This window comes from Erythrolamprus reginae, chromosome 2 (assembly GCF_031021105.1).
Source record: "Erythrolamprus reginae isolate rEryReg1 chromosome 2, rEryReg1.hap1, whole genome shotgun sequence".
In the NCBI taxonomy this organism is placed as follows: Eukaryota; Metazoa; Chordata; class Lepidosauria; order Squamata; family Dipsadidae; genus Erythrolamprus; species Erythrolamprus reginae.
Genome location: NC_091951.1, coordinates 181436007 through 181456612, shown reverse-complemented (window position 1 = coordinate 181456612; position 20606 = coordinate 181436007). Strand labels below are relative to the sequence as shown.

At 44.9% G+C, this 20606-nt stretch overlaps 1 protein-coding gene across 1 annotated transcript in view; it reads right to left on the bottom strand.

Moving 5' to 3' along the window:
• Window positions 1-20027, bottom strand: part of NCKAP5L (NCK associated protein 5 like) — a 31945-nt gene extending 11918 nt beyond the window's left edge. Inside the window, 7 exon segments of the mRNA XM_070740656.1 lie at window positions 4323-4436; window positions 6547-6660; window positions 9343-9381; window positions 9485-9553; window positions 11178-11282; window positions 12495-12544; window positions 19899-20027. Coding sequence (XP_070596757.1) covers window positions 4323-4436; window positions 6547-6660; window positions 9343-9381; window positions 9485-9553; window positions 11178-11276 — 435 coding nt within the window. The 5' untranslated portion in view covers window positions 11277-11282; window positions 12495-12544; window positions 19899-20027.
• Between the last annotated feature and the right edge of the window lie 579 nt (window positions 20028-20606).

Here is a 20606-nt window from a genome sequence, read left to right as displayed (position 1 = left end):
GGCCACAGCATCCCATTTGTCCCTGGCGGTGTCCCCAGACTCAACCAGATCCAATGATTTATTCTACTCGTCCACTGGTTCTAATGTAGTCTTCCTTACAATGGGCATAAGTTCCCCCAAAGTAGCGGAGAAATAATTTTTCCATCACCTTCTGCTCAATATTATTTGTAAGTAGTAACGTAATGGACTGAAGATAAAATGTGCAGGAAAAGCAGGGATTCCCCCACCTGCTCTCCATGTAAATTTTACCTTCAATCCAGGCTGTAGAATGTGCACTGAATGGATGCTACCAAAGAGGAAAATATGCTGAAGGCTGGACTGAAAGATGTTGACTTTAGCGACTCCTGTGAATTTGAGGCACTTGCCCGCCATTACAATCCTGCATCTTCCATATCTAGCAGTGAAGGCGAATGCCAAAAAGGTGTGCGTGTGACATGCCAGTGCATGCGCACAAGCCCACACCCATTCCCTTCCCCTACACAAGCGCACACCCCCATGCCGCCCCTGCGCACAACTCCCTGCAGTCCCCATGCATGCGCATAGGCCTCACTGATGCCTGGGACAGTGAAAAAACGGCAAACCGGGCAAACCATACGTTCAGAAAAACAGACGCATGGTTTGCCCGTTATGCTGTGTTTTTGCACTCTGGAGGCTTCAGGAATCTTCCCTGAAGGCTTCAGAGTGCAAAAAAACAGCACAATGGACAAACGGTGCATCTGTCTTTCTGAACTTATGGTTTGCCTATTGGCTAGTTTTTCGCACTCCAGGGCTTCCGAAGGGGAAGCTCCCCTGAAGCCTCGGGAGGGCAAAACGGCCTTCCAGGAGGCCAAAAATTAGCTGGCCAGCACGGGGATATGCGCTAGAGCTGACATAGGGCAATGCCTTACGTGCCCTCCAATATGGCTATGCCTGCCATGGGTTCGCCATCACTGATGCATAGCATACCTACAAAGAAGTGCAATTTATTTAATCAGTTTGTACCCTCACCCATCTCAACAAGTGAGCTTCACTGTTTAAATAAAATTTTAAAAATAAAATCCATTTATTTATATATTTACTTGATTTTTATTTTTGATTTCTATCAACATCTTTATAGCCTCCCGTCTTGGGAATCAATCAATCAAATCTATCTATCTATCTATCTATCTATCTATCTATCTATCTATCTATCTATCTATCTATCTATCTATCTATCTAATCTATCCTATCTATCTACAGTATCTATCTATCTATCTATCTATCTATCTATCTATCTATCTATCTATCTATCTATCTATCTATCCTATCCTATCCATCCATCAATCTACCTACCTACCTACCTACCTACCTACCTATCCTATCCATCTATCTATCTGTCTGTCTATCTATCCTATCTATCTATCTATGTATGTGTGTACGTATGTATGTGCGTACGTACGTACCTACGTACCTACCTACCTACCTATCTATCCATCTATCGATTTGTATGCCGCCCCTCTCCGTAGACTCGGGGTGGCTCACAACAGCAATAAAACAATTCATGACAAATCTAACAATTTAAAAACATTTAAAGAGCCCCGTTATTAAGCAGACATACACACAAATATACCATACATAAATTGTCTAGGCCCGGGGGAGATATCTCAATTTCTTTGGCAGCTCACAATTTAGAAACCTACATTAAGACCATAAAGACATTTTCCAACCAACAAAAACAGTAGAATGCCATCTGCTGTTTGGTGCGCGGATTATTTCAATGCACAAGGCAAATGTTTTAAAATACAAGGCACTGAGGAAAGGATCAAACTGACATTCACTAACACAGCCAAACAGATGGGCCCTTACATACATTTGGGGCCCCGGGGCCCAGCATAGAACCAGACCTTTAGTGCCTTATGAGAGGTCAGCAATGTCAGAGCCATCCTAATCTCTGAATCCGTTATTGGAGAAAAGGAACCGAAGCATGCGCCCATCCTGCCCTGATTGGATCAGACAGGTAGAAATAACTGGGAGGTGGTCCTCTCAGGCAACTCAGTCCCAAGCTATGAAGGCTTTAAAGCAGCGGTGGGCTGTTCCTGGTTCGGCCCGGTTCTGCGAACCTATAACAGCGGTGGAGGGTGGCTCTGCCCACCCAGCTAGGACGCTTCTGTGCATGTGCAGAGGTTTTGCGCCTGCGTGCGAGCTTGTAGCAACAGGTTTTAGAACCCACTACTGCTTTAAAGATGGCAACCGGTACCTTGTTCCCAATACAGCTCACAAAGCTCTGCATGCACCAAGGTACTGGCACCATTGACTACTTGCATGGCCACATTCTGCCCCAATGGAAGCTTCTGAAAGTTCTTGAAGGACCAGCTCTCTGACTGCACTGCAGTAGTCCAAACAGGAGATTCACAAGGGCAAGTATAACAAGTGAGCAGGGCCTTCCGGTCCAAGAACAGGCACAACCCAGGAGTGTACAAAGTCCCTCCTAAGCACAGCTGCTGCTTGTCTTCAAGCAAGAGCCATGGGTCCAGGAAGAGGCCTCTCTGCATTCTCCCTGTTTAGAACTGGGTGGTTAGTGACTGTTTTCTTCTACAGGGATGACCATCTTTTCTTTCTACGAGCCATGGTGGCGCAGTGGTTAGAGTACAGTATTGCAGGCTACTTCTGCTGACTGCCGGCTGTCTGCAATTTGGCAGTTCAAATCTCACCAGGCTCAAGGTTGACTCAGCCTTCCATCCTTCCGAGGTCAGTAAAATGAGGAGCCAAGTTGTTGGGGGCAATAGGCTGACTCGGTAAACCGCTAAAGAGAGGGCTGTAAAGCATTGTAGAGCAGAATATAAGTCTTCATGTGGAGTTAGAGAGTTCAGCCTGACACAACACAAGGTGGGATGGGAGGGGTAGTGAGTAGTCAGAGGGGAAAGTTACTAGACACAACCAAAGATTCCTTTCTCCATGCCAAGGCCACCGTTTGTTCTGCCTCAACTGAAGAGAAGAGGAAGTTGATAAGCTTCTGCACACAGACTGGCTCTCGTGATGAACTTGTGGATGTGGGAGATGTAAGATGAACATTAACCTAGGTGGGATTCTGGGAAGTACTCAGAATCGGAATGACAATGGCGTAGCTAACAAGGTTCTGTTAATTAATCAAGCTCTGATTGAGAGAAATGGACTGGGACTTGCTTTATTTCTCAGATGCTATTTAGAACGCTGACATACAGATTCCGCTTCTGACATTTGGGGGGCAACTATGAACTGCAGAAGCTCACGGTGTCGACCTATTTGTAACTCAACTAGTTCTGTCAGGAGCGTGGCCGGCACCCCGCCTACGAGGGAACCATCCACTTGTTGGAACCGGATGGGTTTAGCTAAAGGTTTGATTGTGTCTAGTAACTTTCCCCTCTGACTACTCACTACCCCCTTGTGTTGTGTCAGGCTGAACCCTCTAACTCCGCATGAATACTTCGGCCTGACATCTAAATGCTATTGCTATCTGTACAGTGGTACCTCATCTTACGAACGCCTCTTCTAACGAACTTTTCAAGATACGAACCCGGTGTTTAAGATTTTTTTGCCTCTTCTTCCGAACTATTTTCACCTTACGAACCCAAGCAGCTGCTGCTGGGATGAAGGGGTTTCTTTTTCCCCTCTTTTTTGAAGAAAGAAAAGGGAGGGGCAGCTTGGAAGAGTAAACATTTTTCTAAAGTTTGGGATTTTCCTGAAGGATTTGCACGCATTATTTGCGTTTACATTGATTCCTATGGAAACATTGTTTCATCTTACGAACTTTTCACCTTACGAACCTCCTCCTGGAACCAATTAAGTTCGTATGATGAGGTACCACTGTACTTGTTATTTTATAACTTTGCTTTTAAAAATCCCATGCGCTGACCAAAGTTATCAAGCCGAGTGACCTTAGAAACATGTATCTATCAATCAAACGAACAAACCTGCCTGACCCAACTTTTGAAACCAGTTTTGAAGGAACCATCCCATATCCGTTTCCCTACACACAACACAACAGTTCTCCTTTGGTAACTCTGATCTTCCTCTTTTTCCCCTCCCCCTTGGAAAAGAAGAAAGAAATTGCTGCTGCCACATCTCACGGTTTGGGTCAGAGCCATGAACTCACAGCATAAGACGTCTACTGCATCAAAAGCCTGCACTTGTGCAGCATTGCATCAATTAATGGCTCCAGGCCTCATTCCAAAAAAACCCTTTAAATTCTCTCTCCCCGTCTTAAATGATGTATGATGCGCAGGGAAGCTATCTGAGCGGCCCGAGCATGAGGCGGTAGCACCAGCAGGTCTGTACCTGCAGGTGGCAATCCAAAAACGGACAACAGGAGGCCTTGCAGAACATACCTCTCTCTGCAACAGACACCGTCCCAGGGGAAACGAAACCGGGAGGTTCTCTACCGGGCCTGGTTGGGAGATCGGGGATGGGCTGGAGAGCAAGGAAGCCGGATGGGCTGGAGTCTGAAGAGACAATTAATAGAATGAGTGGCTCCAGGAGATCTGCTTGCAGAGAGCAGGCACCCTGAATGACAGCACCTTCAAAAACAAATCCATGCAACATACTTCCAGCAATTCCCCCACTGCTTGGAAATACATGTGAATCAGTACCGGGTTGCTACCCGGTACACGCCACGCTGCGCACCGGTAGCAAAAAATGGAGCTGTGCGCGCAGCCCTGCATTGCCATCTGTCCGTGCATAACCCTGGCGGGGGGAATTATTGACCCCCTCAGAGAGGGTCCTCAACTTGGGCGTCCTCCTCGATCCACAGCTCACATTAGAGAAACATCTTTCAGCTGTGGCGAGGGGGGCGTTTGCCCAGGTTCGCCTGGTGCACCAGTTGCGGCCCTATCTGGACCGGGACTCACTGCTCACAGTTACTCATGCCCTCATCACCTCGAGGTTCGACTACTGTAACGCTCTCTACATGGGGCTACCTTTGAAAAGTGTTCGGAAACTTCAGATCGTGCAGAATGCAGCTGCGAGAGCAATCATGGGCTTCCCTAAATATGTCCATGTCACACCAACACTCCACAGTCTGCATTGGTTGCCGATCAATTTCTGGTCACAATTCAAAGTGTTGGTTATGACTTATAAAGCCCTTCATGGCATCGGACCAGAATATCTCTGGGACCGCCTTCTGCCGCACGAATCCCAGCGACCAGTTAGGTCCCACAGAGTTGGCCTTCTTCGGGTCCCATCAACTAAACAATGTCGTTTGGCGGGACCCAGGGGAAGAGCCTTCTCTGTGGCGGCCCTGACCCTCTGGAACCAGCTCCCCCCAGATATCAGAGTTGCCCCCACCCTCCTTGCCTTTCGTAAGCTCCTTAAAGCCCACCTCTGTCGTCAGGCATGGGGGAATTGAAATTTTTCCTTCCCCCTAGGCTTATAGAATTTATACATGGTATACTTGTATGTATGAGTGGTTCTTTAAATTGGGTTTTTTTTAGATTATTTTTAATATTAGATTTGTTCACATTATCTTTTTTATTGTTGTTAGCCGCCCCGAGTCTTCGGAGAGCGGCGGCATACAAATCTAATAAATACAAATAGAATACAAATTGCCGGCGTGCATGCACATGTGTCCCAGCGAGATTTTACTTCTGCGCATGAAACAAAATCTCACAAAGGGACGTGCATGTGGGATTTAGGCAATTTTTTGCTTCTGCGCATGCACAGAAGCATAAAATTTTCCAAAATAGTGCAGGTGCGTCCTCTCATGAGATTTTTGCTTCCTGTGCAGGTATGTGCACACCAGTGACTCGAAGCTGTGCTCACATCACACCAGTCGCGGCGGTAAGTAGCCACCCCCGCCTGATGTGAACCCAGCAGCCACACTGATACACCACCAAGGTGTATCATTAGCATTGGGATCAGTAGTGAGTATCTAAAACCCCTTTACTACAGGTTCGTGCATGCGATGTGCAGAAGCGTCCCAGGCAGGCGGGTGGAGCCTCCTGCCGCCAGCGGTACCGATTCTTACAACTGGGCCGAATCAGAAGCAATTGTGATGGCCCCAAAATGACTGAACTTCATTCAAGTAACCTATGACTAAGCAGAATTTTGGCTTGGCGTACTAAATAAAGAGAGCGTATGATAAGAGCCGGGGTGGCGCAGCAGATACAGTGCCGTACTGCAGGCCACTGAAGCTGACTGTAGATCTGAAGGTCAGCGGTTCAAATCTCATTACTGGCTCAAGGTTGACTCAGCCTTCCATCCTTGCGAGGTGGGTAAAATGAGGACCCGGATTGTGGGGGCAATATGCTGGCTCTGTTAAAAAGTGCTATTGCTAACATGTTGTAAGCCACCCTGAGTTTAAGGAGAAGGGCGGCATAAAATCGAATAAATAAATAAAAATAAAATAAAATAAATACGATCCAACCTGTAAATGCAAAATTTCCCCATACATTTGAGCTAGATAAAACAATCTTCTTTAAAGCTCCATCGCTCCAGGACTCTCTCTGTATGCGGTCACCTAAAACCCACCCACTCTGCAAAAAACAAATCTGGTCTGTTCATGTGAAGCTGAGCACGTGATAAGAAAGGAGGGTGACGAAAGGCAAGAGGACATACCTGGGAGAGAGATCCGGAAGTCAGCTTTCGATGGAAAAGATCGCTGAGAGCCTGGTTTTGCCTTTCCAAGTCAAAGACCCGTTTCTTCAGCTTTATGCATTCTTCACGGAGATCCTGAGAACAGAGAATCTAACCCAGTGATGGCGAACCTATGGCACGGGTGCCACAGGTGGCATGCGAAGCCATATCTACTGGCACGCGAGGCGTTGCCCTAGCTCAGCTCCAACATGCATGTGTGTGCGGGCCAGCTGATTGTTGGCTCACACAGAGGTTCTCGGAGGGCGTTTTTGGCTTCCAGAGACTCCAAAGGGCGATGGGGGAGGGCCCTTTTACCCTCTCCCGGCTCTAGGGAAGCCTTTGGAGCCTGGGAGTTTACTGGGCCCACCAGAAATTGGGAAACATGCCGTTTCTGACCTCCAGAGGGCCTCCAGGAGGCTTTGAATTATGGGTGTGGACACTCGCGCATGGGCGATAGCACATGTGCACGCTCTTTTGGCACCCAAGGAAAAAAAGGTTCACCATCACCGATCTAACCTGTAAGCTAAAGTCATGAGAGGACCACCAAATGCTCTTGTGTGGTTTCCTCCCTTCCCCACAGGAACCTTCTAGGTTAGTCTTTTGTGGTCAAAGTGAATTCAGGAGAAATCAGCATTTGCCATCAAGGCACACAAATCCCCTTCCAACCCCCACAACCCCCCAGAATCCTTTGACTTGCACAAATAATTCAGGTTAAGGATGTGCATAAATATTTGATCATATTTAACAGACACATGACAAAATACTGCAGAGGAGGAGGAGGAAGAGGAGGAGGAAGAGGGATATAATACTGAAGCTTTCCCTGCTGACTCCTGGGAGCTTAATACAGAGCAGGACACAGTATTTTTGGCATGCAAAAATGCCAGGTAAAATCCTGCCCACACAAGGATTAATAAGTAGCTTTGGGTGATGAGCTAATCAGGATGCAGGATGATACCAAGCAACTAAGATCTATTATCTGCCTGTCCTTCATCTGTATCAGGGATACACAATTACTATCTGCTCAAGGCTTACACCTGGTTTTGCTTAGAACAATGAGAATTGCATTCCAAAAGTGGGCTAAGCCACGTCCTCCATTTAGAGGGAATTTTGGGTGTTTGAGAAAGAAGTATTCTAAGTAACCACCCAAGACCTAAAGCTATTTGTTTTGCCTCCTAGCCCCACTCCTGCCCTATTACACAAAGCATGAATTAGAGGTCCTATTTTTGGCCCAACCTTTTTGGAGGAGTCACAAAGAAACCTGGTGGGCTGAATGTTGTCCCAGACTGCATTTTTTCCATCTCTGACTATAGAGGCCAGTGGCAGGACTTGTGGTCAAAAGTTGTCCAGACATTCCCATTCCAAACACTAAGAGCACAAAACCTAAAGGTGACTTCATCATTAAAAACTTACTAAACCAACTAAACTTACTCAGTTTCACCCCATTCTCTCTTTAATCACACTTTTAAAACCAGTTCTGGAGGTCTATGGGGGATACACATAAGATTTCTAGGGAAGACAATAGGCCAAGAAGCTCAGTCTAAGGGGGAGAAGGATGCCTAAAATGCAGGTAGGCTTCAACTTACGACCACAATTGACCCCAACATTTATATTTCCGTGAGAAATTTGTTAAGTGAGTTTTGCCCCATTTTACAACCTTCTTGGCACATTTATTAAGCTTCACTTGTTTAGTTAGTAACTTAGTTATTGAGTGAATCTGGCTTCTCCATTGACTTTGCTTGTCAGAAGGTTGCAAAAGATGATCATGTGATCCTGGGACACTGCAACCGTCATAACTATGAGGGAGGGGGTTAGGCTTCTGAATGTAAATCAAGTGACCGTGGGATGCTGCAACGGTCATAAGTCTGAAAAATGTCCATAAGTCACTTCTTTTCAGCGCCACTGTAACTTTGAATGGTCACTAAGTGAACTGTTGCAAGGCGAGGACAGCAGTACTCTGCTTTTAAGTCTGAGTGAATTATAAAGTCCTCATTCAGTTCTCATTCTTGACCACCAGGTTAAGAGGGGATGTGATCTGGAACACAGGCAACACTGATCTATCTAAAAACGTTGTATGGGTTAACAGGAGCATTTGGACTCTTCTAAAAGGCCCTGTGATTATTATCACAGGAAATACTGTGGTGGAAGAGTCCATGCTGCTAGCAACAAGTGGGCTGTTTCTAATTGGTCTCATGCAATATCCAGAGGTTGATTGTTGTATCAATGCCTCTCTCCCTTGAGCACAAACAAGCCTAACCTTTCTTACTCAGCAGTTACTTCTATGTTCCTACCTCCAAGCAGGATCACAGCTAATTCCATTATCCAGAAGTCACCACTGATTTTGTACAAAAATAAATAAAAATTCCCATAACGCATACTAGACTTCCATTTGTTCCTTCTCCTCTCCTCTTAATGAAGCCCAGCAGAGGATACAGTCAGCGCAGGCACCAAAGGGCCCATAATAGTTAATTCATTTGCTTGCTGACTTCAATGTTTCAGGAAACTTGCATGGCTTTTAAAACAAAACAGCAGTGGCTGGTATCCTCTTTAAATGCCATTGAAACCCATAGAGACATTCTTGGGAAGTAAAAAAAATGGGAAAAGGGGTGGGGAGCAAGCCTAGGAAAAATAAAAGTGGGTTAAAGCCTCTGGGGGGCTACAAAGGAGCAATTTCACCAGACTGCTTTCTGCAGAATTTTGTGTGCCTCCACTTTTAACAGCTCTCAAAATTCCAAAGATGCCCCCAAACCCCCAAAGGCCAAGTCTTGGAGACGGACTCACTTTTTGGTTTAACAGCGCTTGTACCACGTGGTTGGCTACCTGCAGAAAAAGAGGAAAGAGGAGCAAATATAAGCGCCAAGGGAGAAGCTGTCCCTCCATCAGAAGGTGCTGTCGGGGAAAGAAGAAGGCAAAGCAGCAGTACCTCATCCAGGCAGCGTTCGTAGGTTTCCCTCTGGTTCTCATTGGCTTGCACCAAAGCCAAATTCTCTGCCTGAGGACATAGAGAAGAATCAGGCTGCGAGTGAATAAAAGAGGACCTTGAGTTTCTTTCCAGGGGGCATATAGGAAAAGAAATGAAGCATGGACAACCTTCCTTCTTCTCTCTGCTCCACCCACTTCTCTTGTCCTGGAAAGTTCCTATTCTACAGCATTGCAAAGCTACGTTTTCTACCTGTGCCCATGGGGGGGAAAGTGAAGGATTAAAGGTCATTAGGTTCAATGGCTGGCAGCTCCTTTCAGAAGCCAGAGCAGGTCAAACAGTACAGTGTTCCCTCAATTTTCAGGGGGGATGCGTTCCGAGACCGCCCGTGAAAGTCGAATTTCCGCCAAGTAGAGATGCGGAAGTAAATACACTATTTTTGGCTATGAACAGTATCCCAAGCCTTCCCTTAACACTTTAAACCCCTAAACTGCAATTTCTCATTCCCTTAGCAACCATTTAGATTATTACTCACCATGTTTATTTATTAAAAGTTTATTTTTAAAAATGTTTTTTAAAGGCAGACAAAAGTTTGGCAATGACATATGACGTCATCAGGCAGGAAAAACCGTGGTATAGGGGGGGAAAACGCGAAGTATTTAATTAATATTTTTGAAAAACCGTGGTATAGACGTTTTGCGAAGTTCGAACCCGTGAAAATAGAGGGAACACTGTATTGTTGTCCCATCCCTTGTAAACACGTCTCATGTACCCCACTCAGAACCCCAGAATGCAAAGTTTATGCAGAGTCAGTGAAGGGCTACCAATTTTTTTTACTACCACACAGTGGCCGTGGCTTATGCAGGAAGCCCTGCATTTTCTTTCAACATCTTTCAGTGCAAATTGGTTGCCCTGGGGTGGAGCTCCATTTTTGCTTCCCCACTGTGTCGTTCGTCCCCACCGTCCGGGCAGTAGCCCACCCCTGTGCAAAGTGCATTATAACTCACATTAGGAAGAGGCAGAAAAGGAATACACAACCCTTGACTCACTTGGGCCTATATTTCTGGTGCGTGGGCTTTACCTTTCCCTGTAAGCCATGTTGGAAAAAAGGGTGCCAATTCTGGGGAACTGGGAGTGAATGACTGTTGCTTGTAACACCAAGGGAGCAACACAAATTTAGGTCATTCACCCATGCCAGCTGGGGCTCTCCTAATAGACTCATATAATATTCATATTATTTCTGTATAGGTAGTTCTCAAAGTTCTGGTAATCAAACTCTGTGGTAATCAAACTTCAGTGAATCCATAATTCACTATCAGTTAGTTTTGCTGAAAATCCGAGGGTAAATGCTGGTGGGTTTCAGCCAAAAAATCCAAAATCCTTGTTTCATGATAGCGAGTTGCTGCAAGTGGCTATAAATATGCCTCATTGCCAGGCACCCAAAGCATTTCAAATCCAGGTCTTAAGTACAATCCCAGTAGGTTTATCAGCCATAAGCAACCGATTGTAAGCTGAAGACCATCTATATGTGCCAATGCTGGGAGGCAGCTCAAATAACAGATGCTGCCTGGCTACCATGAAATGAATTGTCTGCAATGAGATCCCAATTCACTTCTTCTGCCAGCCTTTCATTCAGCCGGTGCCCTCCTCTCTGGAACCTCTTAACTCAGAAAGAAGACAAGATCAGGCCTCGTACCTCCAGCTCCCGGAGTCTCTGCAGAAGGTCCTGGGGTGTCCTTGGCTCATGGCCATCCCCTTCTGGCTTCATCTCACTCTGCAGCTCAATTTCAGACATTGTTTCCTTTGGGCAAGTAAAAGAGAACCATGTTTCATGCTCCCGCCACAATAAAAGACCCACCAGCTATTTCAAAGGGGGGGGGGTTGGTATAGCAAAGCTGTTCACCAACTGCCTCCAATAACGCTGTTGGGATTTTTCTAACACAAAGGGTGGTCAGGAATGAGGGAAGAGTTGGGATCCCTGCTTAGAGCATGCTTTTGGGCCACAGTTCAGCCCCTGACAATTATCCAAAGGGATGCAGAAGACCATCTGGTAACACAGTGATGCAGGCAAGGATTAAGGCCGTAAACCCAGTCCAACAGTGGTGCCCTATGGCCATTTCCATTGCTTAAGTGACTCAGAAACTCAGTAAGAGCTGGACAAAACTAAAATTGAGTGTGGCAGTAAAAGTCTTACAAACATGATGGCAGGACAGGGATTCTGGGGTGGCCCCTTCCCTTGGGGTCCCTTGGGCATGCCTATTTTGCTTAATGGTTAATCCAGGGCTATGGATGATAGCACTGGAATTTGTGGAGCCTATTTGTTTTGCTCTCTCTTTACTTTATTGAGAGTAGAAGTCGGAAGTCTCTGAGTTCCCAACTCTATTCTTAACTCCCAAGCCACCCAAAGCAGCTTGAAATCGGGCCCAGGGACCGCTGTTGGGGGGGCAGGGGGTTGAAGGTAGAAATTGGAAGCCTCCAAAGAAGTGGTTCTCAACCTGAGGATCAGGACCCCTTTGGGGGTTGAACGACCGGTTTCACAGGGGTCGCCTAACACCATGGGAAAAGACAAATTTCCCAAGGTGTTAGGAAATAAAGCTTCTATTCCAGTGCCTTGGAACATATTTTTACAATCCGACCAATCAGGTGTTTACAGTAGGGGTATCCCTCTGACCTTCCTGCCAATTCGCTTAAAGCTCCGTTGGGAGAATTGGCGCTAGACTTATGGTTGGGGGTCAGCACAACATGAGGAACTGTGTTAAGGAGTCACGGCATTAGAAAGGTTGAGAACCACTGCCCCAAAGGTCTTCTGCTTCCACTTTCCCTCCTTTAATTTTTGAATAAAGTACTACAAAACCATGCCAATAAAATCCAGTTCATGTTGATCATACTACAATTAGATGGACTGCAGGTGATGTCCGGGGAGTGGATTGCTTCCCCACTCCCACCCACACATCAGGATGATGGATGATTCCAGCTAATGCCTTGGCCTAGCTCTTTCCCAGCAGTTTCTTACCTTTCCTTAGGGTCCCAGTGATGGACACTATGACAAGCCCAACCTTTTGCCTGAAAGAGAAGCCAAGAGAGTTCAAAGTTGTGCACCCATCATCAAAGGATTGTTGCCTTAAAGACATACATCATCAGCATTCAGGCAACCTAAGAGAAGCCACAAGAGCTATTTTTAAACACAAAGCTCCAACCCCCCCCCCCCAGTCCTTTTCCTCCAAGGATTCCCCCCCACCCCATGCCTCATTCCATGCTTGTGAGGGTGGCTAGAACGCAGCTTACAAAAGAATGGGGAAAACATTTGATGCAGCTGGGGCTAATCTGCTGGGTCATCTTGAAGGAGTTTGGATTTAGAGATTTAAGTCCCGATCCTTCTGCTCCCAAACCAGCAACTGTCAGGAAAGCAAAAACCAAACCACTGCACTCACTACTGCAGCATCCCGGGTGGTGCTGCAGTAGTGGGTTTGGGGGGGTGGAGGGGTTGGTTTAAGGTTGGGGTAGTTTTTAAAGAGGACATATTCATTGGGAGTAGTCCAGAATATAATCAAAAATATTAAAATTAAACCTTCTACAACACGGGTGTCAAACTTGTGACATCATGTTGCTGTCATGCAGAGGTGGGTTCCTCACAGCGACCCACTGGTGACATCACGATGACGTTACGGATCTGGTTTAGTCAGTACCGCCATCTTTAAAAAAAAAAAGTTCTTCTGCAAGTGTACAGAAGCAGAGTTTCCGGCACCAAACATAAGTTGCCATCTTATTTTGGGCTTTTAAAAAAAAGCACACCTTAATTTATTTGTGCATTTGTCAAGGAAGCAAAAAGGCAGCAAGGTTAAGCTAGAACCCACCCCCTGCTGTCACGTGATGTTTTGTGACATTCATCCCATTCGCGGAGCTGGGGTGGGCATGGTCTACGTGTGATGCATCCGGCCCACGGACTGCCAGTTGGACACCCCTGTTCTACCACCAGAGACATTTACTACATTGAAGCTCAGAAGCAAGGCTCTCCATCATCCGTTATGTTCAGTTTACAAACTTCCCCAGGACATCTCGTCTGGCCACAGATAAGAGAATGAATCCAGGGGCGATAGACCAATGTCAAATCCAACAGCGCTTCTACCATGTGTGGCCAAAATGAGGAGCAGGAGGTTCCTCCTGTGGCATCGGATTAGTTTAATCCAGGTTTTCATTTGCTTTTGGCTTAATGTAACTTGAAAATCTAGCCATTATTTATAAACTGTGGTTTACTGCTTTACATGACATAGAAATCAACCCACTGTGGTTTGCTCAACAAACTATTATTAAAGCCATGGCTTACAATCCACATGCCCTGACAATGATTTTAAGAAGATGTAACACACCAAGCCCAGCAATGTTCAGTCTCTGATGCGCTGATTTTTAACCTTGGCAACTTTAAGATGTGGAGTTCAACACCTAGCTGGGGAATTCTGGGACTTGAAGTCCACACAGATCTTAAAAGTGGCTAAGGTTGAAAAATACTGCTCTGATGTATTACATATTCTGATTGGAGAAAGAAACCATTCTCATGTCCCATTCCTTGAAATCTTGCATTTATTTACGGTATTTGATTTATGTCTTAGCAAATTCTTACAGCAGTTTACAAAACTTAAAAACAAAAAAGCCATATGAACGTCAATTAGAGACATAATTCACAGTAAAAATAAATAACAAAAATCACCTCACATTTAAAAGCATGATTGAAAAAGATGTACCTTAAACCAGAGAGTGTAGGGGCTAAACATTACTCCCAAAGGAGTACATCTACAATCTGAGAACAGGGTTGAAATCCAGCAGGTTCTGACAGGTTCAGGAGAAACGGTAGCAGAAATTTTGAGTACAGTAGTTCAGAGAACTGGCAAATACCACCCTCTGGCTGGTCCCAGAGTAGGGAGATTTTGCAGTATCCTTATTTTTTTATTTTATTTATTTTTTATTTATTATATTTGTATGCCGCCCCTCTCCGTAGACTCAGGGCGGCTTACAGCAATGATACAAACAATATATAATAACAAATCTAATAGTTAGAGCCTAAAATAACAATAATACATTTAAAAAGGCTAAAAAGCAAGACACCCCAATATATTAAAAAAAACATACATACAGTCATATCATACATAAAAAACTACATAGGCAGGGGGAGATGTTTCAGTTCCCCCACGCCTGACGAAAGAGGTGGGTTTTAAGGAGTTTACGAAAGGCAAGGAGGGTGGGGGCAGTTCTAATCTCTGGAGAGAGCTGATTCCAGAGGGTCGGAGCGCCACAGAGAAGGCTCTTCCTCTGGGTCCCGCCAAACGACATTGTTTAGTTGACGGGACCTGGAGGAGACCAACTCTGTGGGACCTAACCGGTCGCTGGGATTCGTGCAGCAGAAGGCGGTCTCGTAGATACCCTGGTCCGGTACCATAAAGGGCTTTATAGGTGATGACCAACACTTTGAATTGTGACCAGAAACTGATCGGCAACCAATGCAGACTGCCATGCCCACTAATCCATGCGCACAGAATCGGTAGTAAAAAAAAAGTTGAATTTCACCACTGCCTGAGACAATAAGCAAAAAGACCCCTCATCCTGTCACATCACACCATACATCACCTTCATACCACCAAGACAGACCTCTGACAGTGGGGATATTTCCATATGACCTGCTGCAGATTTTAGGAGAGCTGGTTTCCTTAGGCAGAGAGGCCCTAAGCAGTGTTGCACTAGCAGAAAGGGCAAAATGACAACTCAAGGACCACGCACCTTCCCCATAATTTCATGATGTACTGGAGTAGACATGACTAACACAAGCCTTGCTTAATACCATCAAGTAAGATTTCTGGATTCAACACATATGTTGAGATTTGCATGTTTGATTTTTTAACCAAGCTCATTTGCTCAGGGCAATAGTTATCTGCGAGAAGAGTCTGCCTACAAAATACCCACCACCAATGCTATTGTTGTCCTGTCCGTTTAAATACTCTTTCTATTTAACCACTACAGTAATTGTTGGCTATAAAGGGTGAAAGGTGAGCAGAGAGGCAGCCAAGGATAGTAGCATGTGGGAGAGAGGTGTATGTGTTCATAAAGCAGATACACTGATTTCCAGCAGTAGGACTTATAAATACTGGTAGTGGCTGGAGGAGCAGTAGGAGATGTAGCAGAAGTGGGAAAGAATGGAGTAGTGAGCAGTGAGGCCTTATTGTGTTGGCTCTTGGATGTGTGAGCCCGCTTACTTGGATACAGTATATGTAAAAGAACCGGTGGCAGTGTCCAAAGCCACCAAATTTTACTTGATCTGTAATTTGACACATTTCCCCAAATCCAGTTTTGTCAGGATCAATGTTTTATACAGAGTTTGATGCAGTTTGTAATTTTCAGGGGATTCTAAGGTTCCAAGCAGCTAGATGTCAGATTTAAAGAAAGAAAATTATGCTGTAAAATTGCTATGAAAGATTGCCACGATGTGAGAAGTCAAGCCAGAAACCACTGTATTGAAGGCAATAGTATTCATCCAACATTTCTGTGGCTTTGCATTACCAATGCAGAAGCTGATGTTGGAGCTTTATGTAAAACAAACCTGCAAATCGAAAGCATGAACACAAATCTGGAGTTTATTGGTGAATCCCACATACACCATGTTCCCACTTTAAGTGACAAACTTAATCAGTAGAACTACTGTATGTACTTCTCCCTTTATCAATGAATAGCCAAATAGGATGGCTACTCTCTTATATATTCAAGGGTACCTCTAAATTCTACTGAGAGAGACAACACTAATCTAACCTGCAATTTATTAATGAGCTTCCTAAAGGAAGTGACCAAGATAATTTAGAAGTTACATGAAGTTCTTTATCCTTTGCCAACTTTAAGACATGAGGATTTCAACTCCCAGAATTCCCCAATCAACTGGGGAATTCTGACAATTAAAGTCCACACATCTTGAAATAGCTATAATTGAGAAACACAAAATAACCTGCCAAATGTAGCCCAATAGGTGAATGGCAAGGTTTAAATTAGAGGGAAATCAACACAGCCTTGAGGCTTACTGGTTGTTGTTGCAGTTATAGCTTCTCTGACTTGCCTACCCTGCAGATTGGTTGGAAAGATAAAAAGTTGGAATGAAAATCGTTTTGTGCTTCTTAGACCAAAGGGCAGAAACCAAACAAGCAATGCAAACCAAAATTCAAAGCACATGCTGATGTATAATTTTCATAAAGAGACCCTAATTTGGGTCATGAAAATACAAGGAGTTGTTTATAGATAAGTTATGTTGCCTTTAAAAAGTTAAAGGTATTATTCAACCTAATGGGAGTTTGAGAAATTCAAAGATCCAGAATTATTTTTTTTTATTCCCCCTCTGGAAAAAAAAAATCCCAAACCACTTTTATGGGAGTTTATTTCTATAATAGGAAACAAATTTAAAGAGATTATAGGAGAATCTTTATCCTATAGCTCAATCTCCTCCAGCCTAGTCTTTGCCAGATTTGTTTGAACTGCAAGGGCTATAATTGGAAAAAGTAGGGGAGAAGGGGGAGGTTAGCCAGCTAACTCAAATAATTCTTTCCAATTACAGAATGGCTGAAGAAATTACTTCAGAGTGGTCTGAAAGGGGAAAAGTTAGATCACTGTATTCATTTTCTATTCTAAATTGTTAAATAATCCCCTGAAGAATATAAAAGGATGAAGACAAATGCAGCTGCCACTAATTTTGTCCCTGGAGGAAGAACCCAGCATTTCAATTTTTGCTTTGGGAACATAAAACATATACAAGGCAGGATTAAGTATTCAACCTCACCTCTTCATAAACTCAAACAAAATTTTAAAAAATATATTTGAAAGTTGCAGATATTTATTATTTTTATTTATTTATTTATTTTATTACTTGGATTTGTATGCCGCCCCTCTCCGAAGACTCGGGGCGGCTCACAACATGTAAAAGACAAATCATAAGTAATCAACAATTTAAAATTTTAAAGATTTAAAAAAACCCCACAAACTAACAGACTCACACACAAGCATACCATATATAAATTCAATGTCTATGTTCCATCTTCATATTTCCCTATGCAATTCATCATTTTAAAACACACAAGAAAACTGCTCTGCAGATTTTGGGGAACAAATATGAAAAATTCTAATCATCCACTTGAGCATTTTCTCTCCCCTCTGACCCCATTCAGTCATCCCATCCCATTCCATCCCCAAATTTTCCTGGACAAGGTTTTCATCCTTGGCATTTTTAAGAGGCATGGTTGGCTAGGGAATTCTGGGAGTTGGACATCCACACATTTTCAAATTGCTCAGGTTAAGAAACACCAGGGTATTGAAATGCATCTATTTTCAGAACAGCTAAGATATATTTAAACCATCTTGGCCGTGTTAAAAATATGTCTGGCTCAACCATATTTTAAAAAAGCAAAGCTTAAGAACTCTCCTTTCCTTGCAATGCATTCACTGGTTTTGGCATTTTGATTATTCTACATTCAGTAATAATTAGTTATTTCGCTGCGTCTCAGTAGTGGAACTCAAAGAAAAAGGAGTCTCAAGAGAGGAATGAATTAGTTCAGTCAACCACCACAGAAATTTATGCTTAGCGTCCATGATCCCAGGAGTTTTCACTATTTGCCAGCCCAGGGGAAACAGAATAGTTTCCAAAATCCTCAGAACAACTGGATGAGAAAAAACCCAGGAGTTATCGACAGAAACTACCATAGTAGTACCACTCTGCATATTTTAACATTCTCATAAAACAACACAAAAATAAACTCTTTGAATAGTGCTTTTTAAAGGCAGCATCAAAAATCTCTGAATTCTACCATTGAGCTTGGAAGAAAACTAGGGCAAGCAGGTTTGGGCAAGAGAACTGGGAAATAAAATTCCCACCTTAATTGCAGCTCCAACAAGAAAATAAGTTATGATATAGTTTGGCTCTCCCTCAAAAGGAAAAAAAAACCCTTAGTAACATGCTTCCCCCCCCCCCCATATTTTAAAGGATATCTCGGCAGATGCAACCCCAACATACCAGATGGAAAAAAGATCCCCTATCACATAGGAGTTTCCAATCTTTATCAGTCTAAAGCTGGCGCAGGAGAAAGTCTTGGCACAGCAGCTTTTCACTTGTGGCCCACTCAATATCCCACCATACTCACATCTGTAACATTATTTGAAACATACAGGGAATTAATGAATTTTGTCATTTGGGATTTCTGGCTTTGCAACTAGTTCAATAACCCACACCAGAAGTTACCTGTAAAAAAGGCAGCCTGTCTTGCAAAGAGAGACCATTTCCTTTGAATTCACTACCCCTTTCCAAGTTCCCAGAGACTCTTGCAAAAATAAAATATAAAAAAAAGACGCCCTCCTCTGCCTCCATACATTTTACTACATAACCTTGCTGCACGTCAAGAAACAGTCCTGGCTGGCCTTTACACCTACCAGGATACTTACTCACTCCAGGCTACTTGAGCAATCATAGCCATTTAGCAGATCTGAAGCAACGTGCTGGAAAGCTTGCGTTTTCTTGGCTGCATTGCATTTCCGTGTTTTTTTTTGGGGGGGGGGGAGGAAAAAAGGGGAAACTGCAGGGCCAACCTCTGTATGCACGGCACAAAGAGCCCTACAAAACAGATCCCGCGGACTGCATGGGAGAACGCGGAGACATCTGGGCGTCCCTTCAATCTAAATCCCCAGCGAGAAAAAGAAATGCAAACTGTAGCAGCGGTCCCTCTCCTTCCCCCCCCCTTCTTTCTTTCCCCCTCTATAGAACAAACGCTCTCCTGCCGCAGAAGCGGAAGAAATCTCCCGATTTCGCCCTTTCTGCAACAGCCTCCCTCGGGATGCCGCTCCTTCGGCTACAGTTGCATCCTGGGTCCAACGGCGGAACTTCACAGCCTCGGGTCCCCAAACCCAGTTTTTTCGGGGCGACCCGTGGGAGAGAGGCAAAATCGCTTCTCTACTCCCTCCCCCCGGCACGACCGCCTTTCCCCGCCGCCAGCCTTCCGAGCCCAGCTACCCGCAAATCCTACACGCTGCTCCCGATGCCCCCTCGATCCACACGTTCCCTTGCCGGCTCCGGGAGAGCTTTGCAAACGCGCGGCTGCTTGCTTTTGCAAACTACAAGTCGGGGCAGCTCCCTCCTCTTGGCAGATGCCCGGGCTCCTGCTGCTGCAGCGGCTGCTGCCCCGTTTCAGACACCCGACATTTTTTTTCCTCCAAAGCGCCCGTCCTCTTCCCACCCGCCCGTCTCCTTTGAAGCCCACCCCAAAGTCGCCCCTTCCTCGGCGCTCTTAAACTTCGTCCCCCCCGGCCACCCATACCGTCCGCTCCTCCATCCCCTAAACAGCGGTGGGGTTGAGGACCGAGCCTGAGCTGGGCTACCCCACGGAGGCACCCCCCCGCCCCCCGGTACCTTTGGCGCATCCTCCTCCCGCGACCGCGGCCCGACTCCGGGCCTGCTATTGTTGGGTGGCTGTGGAGGCGGAGGCAGAAGGAAACTCACGGCCCGGAGCTCCGCCTTATCCGTCTCCCCACCTCAGCGCGGCCCATCTCGGCCCAGACCCTCCGCCCCCCACCCATCCTTTTCGCAGCCCATCTGGCTTAAAGGGGGATTTCCACTACTGAGGGAAGAGAAAGCGGGGGGTGGGGGGAGGGTTTGCCGAGAGGGCTGCAAAGCGGGGTTGGGAACGGGGGTTGGGGTGGATAAATGCAGCCGCTTTCCGAATTAAGGATGATTACGCTCATAATAAATACATGTGTGTGGGGGAGAAAATGCAGGATTCCACACAAAATCAGATTGCCAAACAGAGTGGCAGTTAATCCATCTATTTCCACCAACCCCACATACATACATATTTCTCTTCAGGTCTGTTATCTTTAGAGAACATACTCCTATGAGGAGTTGCTGGTATAATAATAATAATAATAATAATAATAATAATAAATAATAATAATAATAATCTCGTTTGCTGTGTTGTATTGACATAATAATAATAATAATAATAATAATAATAATAATAATAATAATAATAATAATAATAATAATATTAGATTTGTATGCCGTCCCTCTCCGGAGACTCGAGGCGGCTCACAACAACAATAAAAACAATATAGGTACAAA